Consider the following 15,336-nt stretch of genomic DNA (forward strand, 5'->3'; position numbering starts at 1 on the left):
CGGACGTCAGGTAGGATGTAAATTTCCACGTATGACATCACGTAGGAAGTGTGTGTTTACTTGCTCAATTTTATACAAATTTAAATGCATATATGTGCACAATTAAAATTGGAGGTTTTAGATGTCAACTGAGGTAAAGTTAAATGATATTTTTACAATTTATTCCCCTTTTTTTCTCGTTTTGATACAACTCATCTATTTCTCAACAATACTCTTTCTGTTTTAAAATAAATGAATTTCCGACATTTTTCTATCATCCAAAATGAATGTATTTTAAAATCCAAAATGTATTAATTATTTTTGTAAACTACCCTTCTCTATGATGAATTTTGTGAGAGCAAGTTAATTATCAATTTTACCAAAATTTTAATTAATATATATCAAGATACTTATTTGTAATAATCTAATAAATGACTTAATTGTGTAAATATAGTTTATACTCTTTTAACATGCATAATGGACCTAATACTTGCTTATAAATTATTTTTTGAACAAGGAAGCTTTCGTTGGGGCAAAAAATGTACATTCCTCACCAAAATATCTACTAACTCATACTTTTGACCTTTTCTTTATTCCAAGTCAAAGAAGAATACAAAGTACGTTAGATTTTTTTTTCTTCACATTCCTCTTGACACCAAGTTAAAGTTATTGTTTGGCCCAAAAATTAGGATACCGTTTCTTTTAAATGACAAAAGAATCCGCACTCGTTATTTTTTGGGTGTCGTATAGTTCGTAACAACTCATATATAATGGTATTAGACAAGTTTCGTGTGACGAGTTCAACCGGATAAATATGCAAAAGAATAATGAACTTAAGATTCCTTATTTGGAAAGATTCCGTACTCAACCAACTTAACCATCGTTTGCAGGTTAATTAAACTAGGATAAATTAAAGTTACTAGTAGTAATCTCAATTTACAAGTATTTCAGAAACCATGAAGAGCGTGAAAAGCACATTCTATGTAGTGGTGTGCAAGTGTAACAAACCATTACACAATGAATTCAAAATATCTTTCGTTCTTTTGCTTACTCGATGTTCAATACCTGTATTGAAACTCGACTGTATTCAAATTGTATCTAATTGCAAGCCCAGTTTGGGGACATTGCTCTCAACGTAAATTTTTTTCATACCCTATATTTAAACTCGAAATCTCTAATTAAAGATAACTCATAAAATCTCAACTATCCGACCACAATCTAAATTGATGAACTAAAAATATCTATAGAATAAGACATAGTAGATATTTAATTTGTTAAAGAGGGGTATCATGAAAGAATCCCTTACCGAATCGTCAAAAGGGCAGAAAAGAAAAAAATGTACACCTTTTATTATGTTGGCGATGACGATATATCGATCGAAGGTGGGGGATATTGTTATCCACTCCTACTTCTTTGATTTTTTTTGTTTGTCATTATCAACAACATGATGGCAAATTTAAAATTTATAAATTTTTATAATAGCTTCAAGTTAATATAATAATTGACTCTAAAGTTGAAAATTTTTTAAAAAGTAAAAAAAATCTTTAAATTTTATATATGTATATGACGCTCGAAAAAATTACTGAATCACATGAATTCATTACTTTAAACTGGATCGCATGTGTCCAAAACACATATGAAAAAATGTTTTGTTCTTTTGTTTTTGTTTTTTTTTTTTGGGGGAGGGGGAGAGAAGAAAGGTTATACTTATAAGAATATTGTTGGAAAAAATAGGCTCACATTATTTAATTAAGATTTTTCATATAATATTTTAAGTATTTTGAGTTATATGTAGTTCATAAATGTGAGCCAAATTATAATGTAAATGTGTAGTCAATAAATATTAGGGATGGTTTATAGATCATCAAGTTTTCACTATTAAGTTAAAGGTAAATAATTTAAATGAGAATACATACTATTTTATTCAAAACATGTCATAGCATAGTTCACTTAACTATTGTTTATGATTTCTAAACTCCAGATGATCGAGAAATAACCGTTGTTGTTTAACTAGGTCTTGATCATTAACATAAATTTATTTTTCATTTTACTTGTGAAAAAATAATAATCTATAAATCGTCCTTAGTGAGTGATCGACTTAGGTATGATTCAAAAAGTATAACTTGCCAAATCATGATAATATTAATAATAGTATTTTTTTAATTCTTTTTTTTTTTTTTTTGCTTTAGAAGGATAAATAATTAGATCAACTTAGATCACTATTTTTTCATGAAAGATTCAACTAATGTATATAGCTTATTTGATATTTTTAAGAATACATGCAATGACTTAAATTATATTTAGTCGTTGATTTATGATATATATGTAGTTGTCATTGTGATGATTTAAGATGTACTCCCCGTTGGATAGTAGTTGATCAGTTTTCATTTTTTACGGTGCTTAAGAAATTATAAATAAGAAAATAATTTTATTAATTCACTCCTTAAAAAATTTTTTGGGAATTTTACAAACAAATGTTAACACTTTAAAAAAGAATTAAATGAAAGGATAATATAGAAAAAAAAAATTAATGTTATTTTTTTAATATAATAGTAAAGTGGACAACTAATACGAAACAACTATTTTTAATATTATGATCAATTAATATGAAACGAAGAGAGTTAAAGCACTCCTGGATATTTTCAAGTTAGTTGTTTTTTTCCTTTTCCATTTACACACTGCTGCTCGATCGATCAATACTTTCTTACTATAAGTTACTTAAAATATAAGACTATCCTTAGAAAATTATTATTTTTGAGATAGGAATAAAATTTGAATATATTTTATTTTTTTCAGATTCACTTATCTCACTAGGTATATTACTATATATAAAAAATTAAAAGCTCATTATCAGTGTGCAAAAAGAACGACAAATAAAAAAAGTTAAAATTACAATTTAATTGTGACAACTCACAATTCAACTTTTGAACTATTATTTCGTTCGGGAGTAACAAGGCAATTGTATTTGCAGTCTATTTTCCTTTTTTTCTGGAAATAGGAACCAGTTTTAAAATGATTGGATTATATTAGAGTTTAGTGTCAATAATTATCTTTTTAGAGCTACTATTATTAGTATTATCTTATTAAAATAGGTTCACAAACTAGCTAATCAGACCCAAGCTCCTCCCTTAAGCCAAGATGAATAAATTTGGTGCTGAATAAGTTATTCATTTTGGCTTAAAGGTCGCTTGCATTAATTATACATAGAATGAAAAAGTGTACCAAATAAAGAACTACTAATATAAAGAGTTGATGCATGCATTATTTTTACTAATACACTCTACTAAACGATCCCTTAATCCCTTAATAATTCTTAATCGATTAGCTAGGCTAAATTATCAACAAGAAAAAAATGGAGTATCTCTCTCTTAACTATTAACATGACCCAAAAGACGAAGGAAAAATTATCTAACTAGAAAAACTTAATTCCTCTAATTATCCTTTATGATGATAATTTTAAAATATTACAGGATCATATTAATAAGGGAAATTACGCGTATAAGCAAACATATAATAGTTAATTACTTAACATAGCTATAGTTTGCCTTAATTATAATTTGCGGCCTATTTTTAGCTATAATTACGCGGCTCAACTTTTTAGTTTTGTATAATTCGCATGTTTGTATAATTCGAAATTTGTATAATATAATTTGTATAACTATTGTATAATTCGTAATTTGTATAATATAATTTGTATAACTGTTTACACTTCTAATGTTTGTAATTGTATTTATACAAAAATAACTGAATTATACAAATGTACTCGCGAATTATACAAACCTGCGAATTTATACAACTCCGTGAATTATTCAAACGAGATGGCTTAAATTGTAGCTGCAACTCATAAATATGCAACTATAGTTATGGAGCATAATTAAGTTTATTATAGTGGTTATTTGTGAAAAATCCTCTTTTAATAATAATATAAGTGTATCTAGAAAATATAGGGGAATTTTCACATATAGTCGCTCAAAAATAACTTAATTATGTTATATAGTTATAATTTGCTAATTACGATTCGTAGCTACATGTTAGAGGGAGGAGAGAGGCGAGTGAGATTGGGAGAGGGAGGAAAGAGGCGAGCAAGAGAGGGCGGAGAGTGGAGAGAAGCGAATTGTATATGTATATCTATCAAATAATTGTATATATGTAACTGGTATACACATGTATTTGTATATCTGGTGAGTGAGATTGGGAGAGGGAGGAGAGAGGCGAGCGAGATTGGAAAAGGGAGGAGAGAAGCGAGTGAGAGAGAGTAGAGAGTGGAGAGAGGTGAACTATATATGTATATCTGTCAGATAATTGTATATATGTAACTGATATACATATGTATTTGTATATGTGGCGAGCGAGATTGGGAGAGGGAGGAGAGAGGCTAGAGAGAGAGAGAGCAAAGAGTGGAGAGAGGCTAATTGTATTTGTATATCTGTCATATAAGTGTGTGTGTGTATATATATATATATATATATATATATATATATATATATAGTAAAATCTCACTTAATTAATATTCGGTTAATTAATAAACTCTCTAAGATAATATTTTCCTTCGGTCCCGACTTGGGCCAATGGAAAAAATCACTCATTTCGATGAGATAATAAGATAATATATTTTCAGAAGACCCATATAAAAATATATGGTCTCTTTAATATTATAAATTAATAATTCTTTAAAAGTACAAAATGTATCAAAGAAAATTTAGTGAAATATGATTCTACTTTGTTCTATTTTTTGTTATAATTTAAATTTAGTTGAATTTATCTTTAACTTTTCTTATTGCATCCAAAAGTTTCAGTACTGTCTTTTTGAACTACACCATAAAATTGTGAAGAGTTCTAAATGCAATAAGTGCTTCATAATGCGTAATTAGTTCCAAAGGTATTATATCATCTTTAACTTTATCATCAACATTACTTTTTTCAATGGTATCCACAGTTTCTTCTAAGCTCTAGACCTCTGAACATTTTTATTGCGGTAACCGAGATCACTAATCACGATGTCAAGTTTATGAATGACGTTATCACATGTGAGTTCATATAAATTCTCTGAGATTTCATCCCCAAATGAATTTTGCGGTGTCGAAACACTATTTAAATTAATAAATATTATTTTATCGATTAATTAATACATCTACAAAATAATAATATTTCATGGTCTCATCTATATTAATTTAGTGAGGTCTTACTGTATATATGTATAAAAGAGGACATGAGACATAATTACAGTTAAAATTAAGAACGAGATTGGGAGAGGGAGGAGAGAAGCAAGTGAGAGAGGGCAGAGAGTGGGAGAGAGGTGAATTTGTATATGTATATTGGTTAGATAATAATATATATGTAACTGATATGCATATGTATTTGTATATCTGGCGAGCGAGATTGGGATAGAGAGGAAAGAAACGAGTGAGATTGGGAGGAAGGAGAGAGGCGAGGGAGAGAGGACAATAATTTGTATAATTCGCATCTCGTTTGTATAATTCCGGGTACATTTGTATAATTCGCGTGTTTTTGTATAATTGAGTAATATAAAGTCCGGAATTATACAAATATGATAAAACTCGAAATAACGAATTGATACAAACATAAACATTTGAACTTTAAACATTTATACAAATTATATTACACAAATTACATTATATAAATTATATTATACAAAATCCAAAAACTACACGTTTATACAAACTTTAAAAAGTTATACACAAAAAGATTGAATGTATATAGTGATGAAACTGAAAAATCAAAGAAAATCATCGTCATATACAAATGAAACCATCATATACAAATACAAATCAAACGAAGAATTGTTAGTTGCGAATTATACAAATGTGGCGAATTATACAAACGTAGTTAATTATATAACCTCGAAGTCAGCCCACGAAATTAATTGTTAATGTTAGTCGCGAGTGGTAATTATAGTAAATTATAACTATGGTGACTAATTAATTAATATATGCTTACTTAACTGCGTAATTTTTCCAAAAGAAAATCATGACAATTAAAAGAGAACACGAGATTACTAATTAAACACTAAACTATCACTATATTTGGTAATTAGGCATGAAGATCCAAGATCCCAATGACTTTCCTTGTTGACCCGAACTGAATATCTCTGTTCCTTTGAGATCTTCATCAGCTTCCATTTCACGATCCTTTTGGCTACTCTCAAAAATGCCCAATTCATCTTCTTTACTCCTAATTTTATCTGGCAATCTCTTTCTCCAAGCTGCTCTTGCTCTCTCCTTCACTCTCCTTCTTCACTTCATCAAGATCCCTGCACTTTTGCTCTCTGGTCTTTTCACTTATGTTCACCCTGATGATGTTGCTCCAAACAATGCATCTTCAAATGGGGTTCGGGCAGCCATTCGAAGGCCAGGTACTAATGATTCTGAGCTCAAACCCAGAAAGAAATCCAAAGAAAGATTTGAGTTTGATGAAAATAAAGCTCAGATCTTTAGGTTAAAGCTTAGTGATGGTCATCTTCAGACAAGGATTTATTTCGAGGATTTTCGTAGTGTTTTTAATTCTATTCTTGTTTCTCTTTCTTGTTTGTTGCTTCATCGATTCTTGCCGAAATCTGAAGAGTCTGGGGTGTTAAAGAGCGGTTCTTTTGTTCCGATTTTATTTGGGTTTTTGAGTGTTGGCAGGATTTTCGTTTTGATTTTTAGGGTTTCGTTTGAAAGATCTGCATCTAAGCTGTCCGAGAAGCATTTGAGTGTTCTTTTGGGTTTTCTTGGGTTTATTGTATCGCTTGGTATTGTACATGGGGCAGTTCCTAAATGGGTTTTTGACGTTCATTTGGAAGCATTACATGGGTTTGAGAAGTTGTTTATTGCAATTTTCATGGGCTGTGTTTCATGTTTTTTGTATATGCCAGCAGTGAGAATTGCCCATGCCTTTTGGCTTGGAACTGATCAGCTTCGTTGTAATTTGCCTATTGTTTCGTGTGGATGGTTTGCGCGATTGCTTCTTCATGCTAACTATTTGGTCATGGTTTTGACATCAATGCTTTGGGTGAAACCGTTTACTGACCTATTACTTATTGATCAAAATTCAAGAATTGAAAATGTTACAAAGTTGGTTGGAAATGTGGGTATGCAGAAGTCGGAATTTAGTAGCTTTAGGCTATGGTGTTTGTTGGTTTCGGGCTTATTGCAGATTGTATCGTTGCGATCAAACGTGCAGATGTACTTGAATGAAGCCGTATTGTGTTGGTATCAAAGACTGCACGCTAGCAAAGTTCCTGACTTAGCTTATAGTAGGGCCAAGGTGTTCCTGCACAATCACTTTGTATGCCTTGTGGTTCTGCAATTCTTTTTGCCTGCATCAATGGTACTTATCTTCCTTGGCTTGTCTCAACTTGGTGACGATTTGCTTACAGATTACAAAGGGGTATGTAGCGTATTGCCTTGTTCTCTGCTAGACAAAGAGGTGGCTTTGTTTATGGCCTGGTGGGTTCTCTTTGTTTGGACAATATATAGTTCAGTCACTCTTGCTCTATTTAGACAGGGAATCTTGTGTGTATCTTGATCTATTGTTTACTCGACTCACATCAGGAAGCCGAGGTCTCTCTTTTTATGAGCTTTTCCACAAGTGTGTCACAATGTAACTATACAACCCTTCAACTGTTCCTTTTTTTTCCCCTCAAAATATTCCTTCTCCTAAGAGTTTCAATTTTGTGACACTTCTGAAATTTTTATAGAATATTTTGTGATAAATTTCTGAATTTTTTATAGAATAATATTTTGTTTTCTCCTGTCATTTTTTGCCTTATGATGAATGGAAAGAGCACATTATGCAATTTTTATGCTAGACAGCTTAGTTAGTATTTTATATCAAATTAATATATTGTATGCCATGCTCCTAGCTCAAGGCTCTAGAACTTTCTATTATTTATTTAGCTTATTATAAAAATAAAAAATCAAGGCTTGAGAACTCACGAGCTAAGGATGAAACAAATGATCAAATTTAAGATCCTTTGTGGTAACAGTTTGAACTGTGTAATGATATTTCACTCAGAACTTGTGACCTTGCCTTAACATTTACATGCTTTATGTGCATGTATTTTTAGTTCTGAGTTACCAATAAGAATGCCCTGCATAATCAAAGACGTTTCTGATAATTTATATTTTACAGAGCATGATTCATTTGTATATTGTAGAATATGAAAAGCAGGCATCTTCTGTGTTTATATTTTCCATTGGTCGTCTCATGCAAATATGCAGAACAGTTAGCATGGTCCTGTGGCCTGGGTAGTTTGGCAGTAAACTATACCTTTCCAGTCAATGTTGCTTTGTGAATTCACAATAGATTTTACTGGAGCAGCAACAGAATTAATTGAATCTGGCTTTGCCTTGCGGGTAAGTGACTCACTGTATGTTTAGGAGGAACTAAATTATTGCATATCGAACACTTACGTTGCTTTGTTAAACTTCAGATGAAGTTGCTGCCATCACTGAAGTAATCTTTTGACTATATGCATTTGACTCCTGTAAATGGAAAGCTAACATTAGGAATCTAGTTCAATTAGTAGATGCAAAGTGGTACCAAGTTCAAAATTAGTAAAAATTAAATAGTTCATTACTTTATTTGGATTTGTTTTGTTATGGCTGCAAAGTTAACACTATTTTATAATCTTGATATTAGACAGTGGATCTCTTTCGCAGATGATTGTAGCTCTGAAAATTTCAAAATCTAAGGTACTATTGCTATATGTTAGAAGTAGAAATTGTTTCAAGAAGTTTGTGTGAAAGTCAGTTTGGGTATGATTTTATGTTGGGTTATTCAAGTATGTTGTGTGCGACATTATAGGAGACAAGGATAAATACTACCTTAATGTTTCTTACTGATCAAAAACCAGATATTGCTTAACAGTATCTATTACTGGCAAGTCCGAGTCCTGTTATCAGTTTATTTATAGAAGACCAACTTAATCTACCACAAATAAAGTTAACAAGTTTCATCATTTGAGCTAAAGACAATGTAGTAGGTAATGATATATTACCCCTCTTAGATTTCATTAGTTCCCTCAATGTGGCTTAGCGACCATTCTTTTGCTTGTGGTTAACTCCCTGATTAAATAAGTGTTTTTGTTCTCAGGAGTTAACCATGTTTTTGTGTATGTAATTTGCATCTCCTTGATGCCTTTCTAATACATCTTAATAAAAAAAAAGTAGGAAATCATCAAGTTCAGCTTACTCACCTTTTTTTTTATAAGAGTTCAGCTTACTCACCTTATTCTCGTAGCTTTATATGAAACTGTGATCACACTCTCAAAAAGAAATAGCTATGCCTCAGTCTCAAAAGTTAGGGTCGTCTATATGAATCCTCAAGGGTTCCAGCTCAACGCATGTCATCAAAACTGTGACCACACTATATTTCTTGATTTTTAGGTAGTGTTCGTGAGGTGTTTATAGTTTGTTTGTTAACAGCACTAATGTTTTGCTGGCTATGCTAGATTCTCACGTTAGAGTAGATATTGGTCCTCCTTCACTTGCTACGAGATCAAGCCTTGTCTTGACATTTTAAAATCATGCTTACAATAGAATTATGATTTCTTTCCTATGGTGCAATCTATACATCTTAATTGTCTAGGTGTGTTATTGTTGGCATAAAAATTCACTAGATTCTCTGTCCCCATTTATTTGCCTTAGGAGACTCTGGATATCAGAGGATAGATTAATAGGAGCTTCATATACATTACTGATGGGACAGAAATATGAACAAATACACATAATTTTAACAGAGTGGATATATTGATGCCAGGAAGTTGCAAGCTTTCTATGTTCAGAAACACATTTTCCTAGTAGTTTAAAATGTGGTATTGTCATTCCCTGTTTCTTTTTCCCCTTTACCCTTTAGTGCAATGGGAATGCTAGCTTGCTCAATTTTAATGACATCCTATCAGTCTCTTTTCCTTTTAATTTTTAAATTTAGTTGCTTAGTAGTTTCTGAAAAAGTCACTTGTGATGGTTTAGTCATGTCATGCTTCGACCTCCGAATGCACCAGTCTGTAGGTATGATTTACGAAACCATAGTGAATAAAGGTATTAAAAGAGAACGAGGTAGACCTAAAATCACATGGAAGGAAGTTATCTTGAAGGACCTGCAGTCTCTGGCAATCCATAGTTTCGTATAAACTTAGTGAAAGATAAGACACAACGGAAGAAAAGATCTTTAAAACCTATCAGTTGATAATATGCTTTAAACATTTTAGCACTTTTACAGTAGGTCCTATGCTTTATAGGATTATTTAACCTTGAAGATATCTATACGTTCAGAAATATAGAGAACTTCTTTGTTACCTTTGTCAAAAAAAACAAAAATATAGAGAACTTCTAATACTTTTTATTTGTAGCTGCATAATTTTTCGTGAGATGGGATAAATAGGAGTAACATGGTCAATTCTGATTCATTTAGCTCACCGGCTCACCCCAACTTGTTTGGGGAAAAAACATAGTTGTTGTAATTTCTTAAAAGTCCAATGAGAGTATGAGACGGTTAAGGCTCACGCTTGAGGTTTGAGTGTGTTCATGCAGTTGCTAGTTTAGTATTAGTATAAGTTGGTAATTAGGAGTTATTTCAATTCTTTAGTATCTTAAGTGTGGTAAAAGAGGAACAAAGCATTACATGAAATTATTGAGGCACCATGTTCTTTTCTGAAATGAACTCAGAGAAAAGTAGAGGAGGAGAGGGAGATGGAATGCTTCTTTGGAAGCACTTGCCTACAAAGAAACAATGAGAATGACGTCGTCCCACCTTTTGTGTAAACGTGGAAAATTCATTCTTATCTGTCTTTATCTTACTGTAAACTCACAATGGATAAGCTGCGTGAAATCTGGCCACATTCTGCAATCCAGGCCTAAAGATGGATGGTTATGAATTTAGAGTCTGTTGGACACATATGAACGTAAATATCGAGGAGCCATGGGATCCATACCAAGGTAGGGAAGATAAAGTTTTTTTTTTGGGGGTGGTGGGGGAGCTATAGAATACACATTTCTTAGTCGTGGCCCTTTCTATGTATATCTTATGATATCATCTAGATAATGTGTGACCCTACCTTCATGGTTAGAGTTTGTTTGCATGTAGGAGGGATTTTGAGTATGATTATATGTTGGCTTTTGGTAATTCAAGTATGTTCTGTGCAACATTTGTAGGAGACAAACAATAAATAGTCATACTTTATTCATTAGAATTTCATAATTATAAAAAAAGAATCATTGGGTATTTGCTTAAAGCTCGTTATTACTAGCACTTGCAAGATGTTATTTCGATGCAGCTTAAGAACTAGGTGAAGAATTGGAGAGTTGCATATCTGTTATCCATCAAATTATAAAGGCTGCTTTGGTTTATGACAAATGAAGTTTTACAATGTTCAATGTTTGGGATAGAGACAATGTAGCAGGAAAGCTTCAGGTTCAGCTTGCTGATGTTGCTTAATTGTACTAACTTTATATGAAGCTGTGATCAAACTATATTTCTTTTAACATTAGAAACTTCTGCTGCTGTCCACACTACTTGAACTTTAGATGATTTCTTCTGCTGTCCATATATGTTATTTGTCAACAGTCCATGTGTTTTGCTGGCTAGGCAAGAACTTAATGTTCTAGTAGATATCCATCCTGCTTAATTCAGTTGCTATTAGATCAAGAATTGTCTTGACATATTTAATTTTCGCCTGAGACATGCAATAATTCAAGTGAGACACCGTTGATTTCTATTACTATCTATTGTTTTTTGTACTTCAATTGTCACACCGTTTTTGGTGTAGTAACTGTTCCCTTTTTTCAGAATACTTTGTCATGCTTACTACAGTATTTTGTCATGATTCATTCACTTCAGTTATTTCTTTTTCAATCTGCCTTATATGATTTTCCTTGAGCCGAGAGTATATCAGAAACAACCTCTTTACCTCCGAAGGTACGGTTAACTACCTTCCTCGGATCCCACATGTGGAATTAAATATGTTGCTAGTGGTGCAACTTGTATATGGACAGATGAAATGCTTCTGTAAGGCGTTTTCCCTACAAAGAGACAGTCAACTTCCTTGGATAAATGAAAGTTTTTTTTTTTTTTTTTTTAATTCTTCATCTATATTGCAAATCCAAAATGGATAAGCTTATAGAGAAACTTGGATATATTGTGTAATCCAGACCTGTAGATGGATGGCTGTGAATTACAACATAAACTCAAGAGGTCCCAGGGTCAATGTGTGGCTACAAAACATTTTCTTCTTTCTTGGTAGTTGGTGGTATCCCTTTCTATGTTTGTATGTGTCAACAATTAGCAGTGGTGGAGTCAAAATTTTCATTAAGGGTGTCGAACGACAAAGCTAGTAATGTGCATATCATTTTAGTTGTTCAAAAAGAAAAAAGAAATGGTTGGTGTAACAAGTTGTATATATATATGTTAATCAAAACAAAATTTAACATAAATATACGATATAATTTTCTAGCGAAGAGGTGTTGCTTGACACCCATTAGGGCAAGGATACCTCCGCCCCGGGTTACAATCCTCTTGTCTTCCAGATAGATGAGAACCCTCCCTTCACAATGGGAGAGCAACATAACAAAAGTTTTTCTCCTTATTCTTAGTGCTACATTTTGCCTTCCTAATTCAAGTATATTATAAAGTCCAGTATTGCAAGAAAAGTGTTCATATAATAATGGGTAGAAATAACAATTACCGGCTACATGTAGATCTTGAAAAATAATCTATTACGTTTGGACATGATTTGAATTAAATTGAACTGAAGTTAAAGTTCTGTTTGAACATGCAATTTGAATTACTTAAGTTGTATATTTTTTTTTATAAACATGTGACCCTACAAGTTGTGGAAACTGTTAAAAATATGTATAAATTATAGGAATCACATATTATAAGTACTAAATAACATTCTATCCCTTCTAGTTTTCTATTTACGAAAAATCCCTTAAAAATGATGTTTGCGGGATACATTAGATTTGATACATTCCACATAGTGGGATACATAGCGTTGTGCACGGGATACATTAGGTTTGATACATTCCACTTAGCGGGATACATAACGTTGTGCACGGGATACATGCTGGATACATAGCGTTATGCACGGGATACATAACGTTTGATACATTTCATATAGCGGGATACATAGCGTTGTGCACGGGATACATGCAGGATACATAGGTAAATAAGAGATTTTTGAAATTTTTGAAATAAGTAGAGATAAATGGATATTAAGGTAAGTAAAGGAGTGTAGTTAAGTAATTTGTCCTAAAAATATTTCAATTTTTTGTATAATCTTACCAAATAAGTAAATTATAGATTATAAATGAAATATCGAAATATTCTAAGATGTTACATTAATAAATAACATATCTCCATATTCCTTTTATAAATGTTTGTGATTACAGACTTTCAAATATATGTAATTTAATAAAGATTCATTAATCAACATTAGTAGTAACTAATCATTCTTTAATGTAATATTTCACGTAATGCAAACATTTTTTCACCTGCAACATGAGTCTGTTTTTTCGAATTTAAAAAAGGGCAAATTACAGAAATCACATACTTTAAAGGCAAAATTACAATTTATCCCTTAAAAGTTTATAATTACAGAAATCCCTCATTTTCGTGCATCAAATTAGTGTATCAGCGCTTATATTATTGTATCTCGCGCATCAGATTAATGTATCAACGCTTATATTATTGTATCTCGTGCATCAGATTAATGTATCAACGCTTATGTTATTGTATTTCGCGCATGTATCAGCACTTATATAGCTCTGATACATTAAGCTGATGCGCGAGATACAATAATATAAGCGTTGATACATTAATCTGATGCGCGAAAATGAATTTTGAAAATTTGTAAAACTTATAGGGGATAATGGTAATAAGTAAACAAAAAGGTGGGATTTCTGTAAATTTTTTATAAAAAAATGATGAGCCTTTTCTTATAAAATAATTATGTGTCAAGTTTTACACTTGAAAAAAAATTCAGCAATTTGAAATTCTATATTCTTTTCTTTGGAGAAGGGATTTTGAAATTCTAAATAGTACGGTTGGAATTCTGGATCATTTATTTTGTAATTAATTACATGGGGCCTGTAAAATGGCTAATTTTATGAGCCTTTTCTTATAAAAATAATATTTATGTTAAGAAACAATTAATACTTGATTAATTAATTTTAAAAATATCTTTAAACAACTTAATATTTCACTAAACATTTAAAAGTACTTATAACAACTTGTTTAATCAAAATTTTAAAATAAACTTTTGGTGAAAAAATTAATTAATTTAAAAATATTTATAGGTTTTTAAAAAGTGCTACAAATGTATTTTCTAAATAGTGTTTTGAAAAGACGTATAAGCTTTTAAAAGTGTTTCAAATCTAACAAACTCATTTATAGTAATTATACATGATTAAAATTCTCAAAAATATAGTTTTAATCATATCTATGTAATACGAAAATACAATTTTAATCATATCTATGTAATACAGATACAAATGTAGAAGCAGAAGAAACAAGAGTGCAAATAAGTGAAGCGAATATCACTTAAATCGAGGCGATGAAAATAGAGCGTCCGATAAAATATAATTGAGTTGCAAGTTGATTAGGCCAGGCCAAAATAGTCCAAATTCCCAGTATTTCGTCCTATTTTGCGTTACCAAAAATAGCACAGGACACACACGTAGCTGGCAAACACAACTTCCATCATACAAACTTATTTTCTTCAAAAATAAACAAGTGCGCTGGCATATGTTACTTCATGCCAAAGATAATTTCCCCTCCAATTTTTTTTTATATAGATCATGCCAAACCGACGTAATACATAAATGTGTTGTTGCAGCATAGTTTCAGTTAGTAGTTATATGGATCATGCCAAACCCATCAAATCTCTACTATCCGCGTAATACATGAACACATTAATTTAATATAGTTTAAGTTGATAATTATGTCTTTTAATATTAGATAGACACAAAATAATAAACACTATTTAAATTTATATAAAGTTAAATAACTAGACATATTGACATCACAAATTGTTTATAGAATAGGTACTCATGCGATTGAAATAAAAGTTGGATGTAACCCAACTCTAAAATCTTTTTAGTACTGAGAAATACTGTGGCTACTACCATTAAATAACTAAAAGTGTATTTGTTCTGTAAAAACAACACAATTTTTTCAAATAAATTTATCTACTGCTTTCAACTTTATTTACTAAACAGGTTGAAGCCAAATAAATTTAAAAAATAATAATAATATCGAGTGACTAATTTACTCTTATTTTTTTAGGTGAGCAGGTTGATAATGAATAGATCAACGAATCATTATATATGTTTGACTTAATTCATTAAGATTTCAGTT

General features: G+C 31.2%; 1 protein-coding gene across 1 annotated transcript; it reads left to right on the forward strand.

The window, feature by feature from the left end:
* The first annotated feature begins 6,048 nt into the window (after positions 1-6,048).
* On the forward strand, positions 6,049-7,732 carry LOC125860138 (uncharacterized). The gene has a single exon (XM_049540041.1). The coding sequence runs from the start codon at positions 6,148-6,150 to the stop codon at positions 7,504-7,506; it is 1,359 nt and encodes a 452-aa protein (XP_049395998.1). The 5' UTR covers positions 6,049-6,147; the 3' UTR covers positions 7,507-7,732.
* The last annotated feature ends 7,604 nt before the right edge of the window (positions 7,733-15,336 follow it).

This window comes from Solanum stenotomum, chromosome 3 (assembly GCF_019186545.1).
Source record: "Solanum stenotomum isolate F172 chromosome 3, ASM1918654v1, whole genome shotgun sequence".
Classification (NCBI taxonomy): Eukaryota; Viridiplantae; Streptophyta; class Magnoliopsida; order Solanales; family Solanaceae; genus Solanum; species Solanum stenotomum.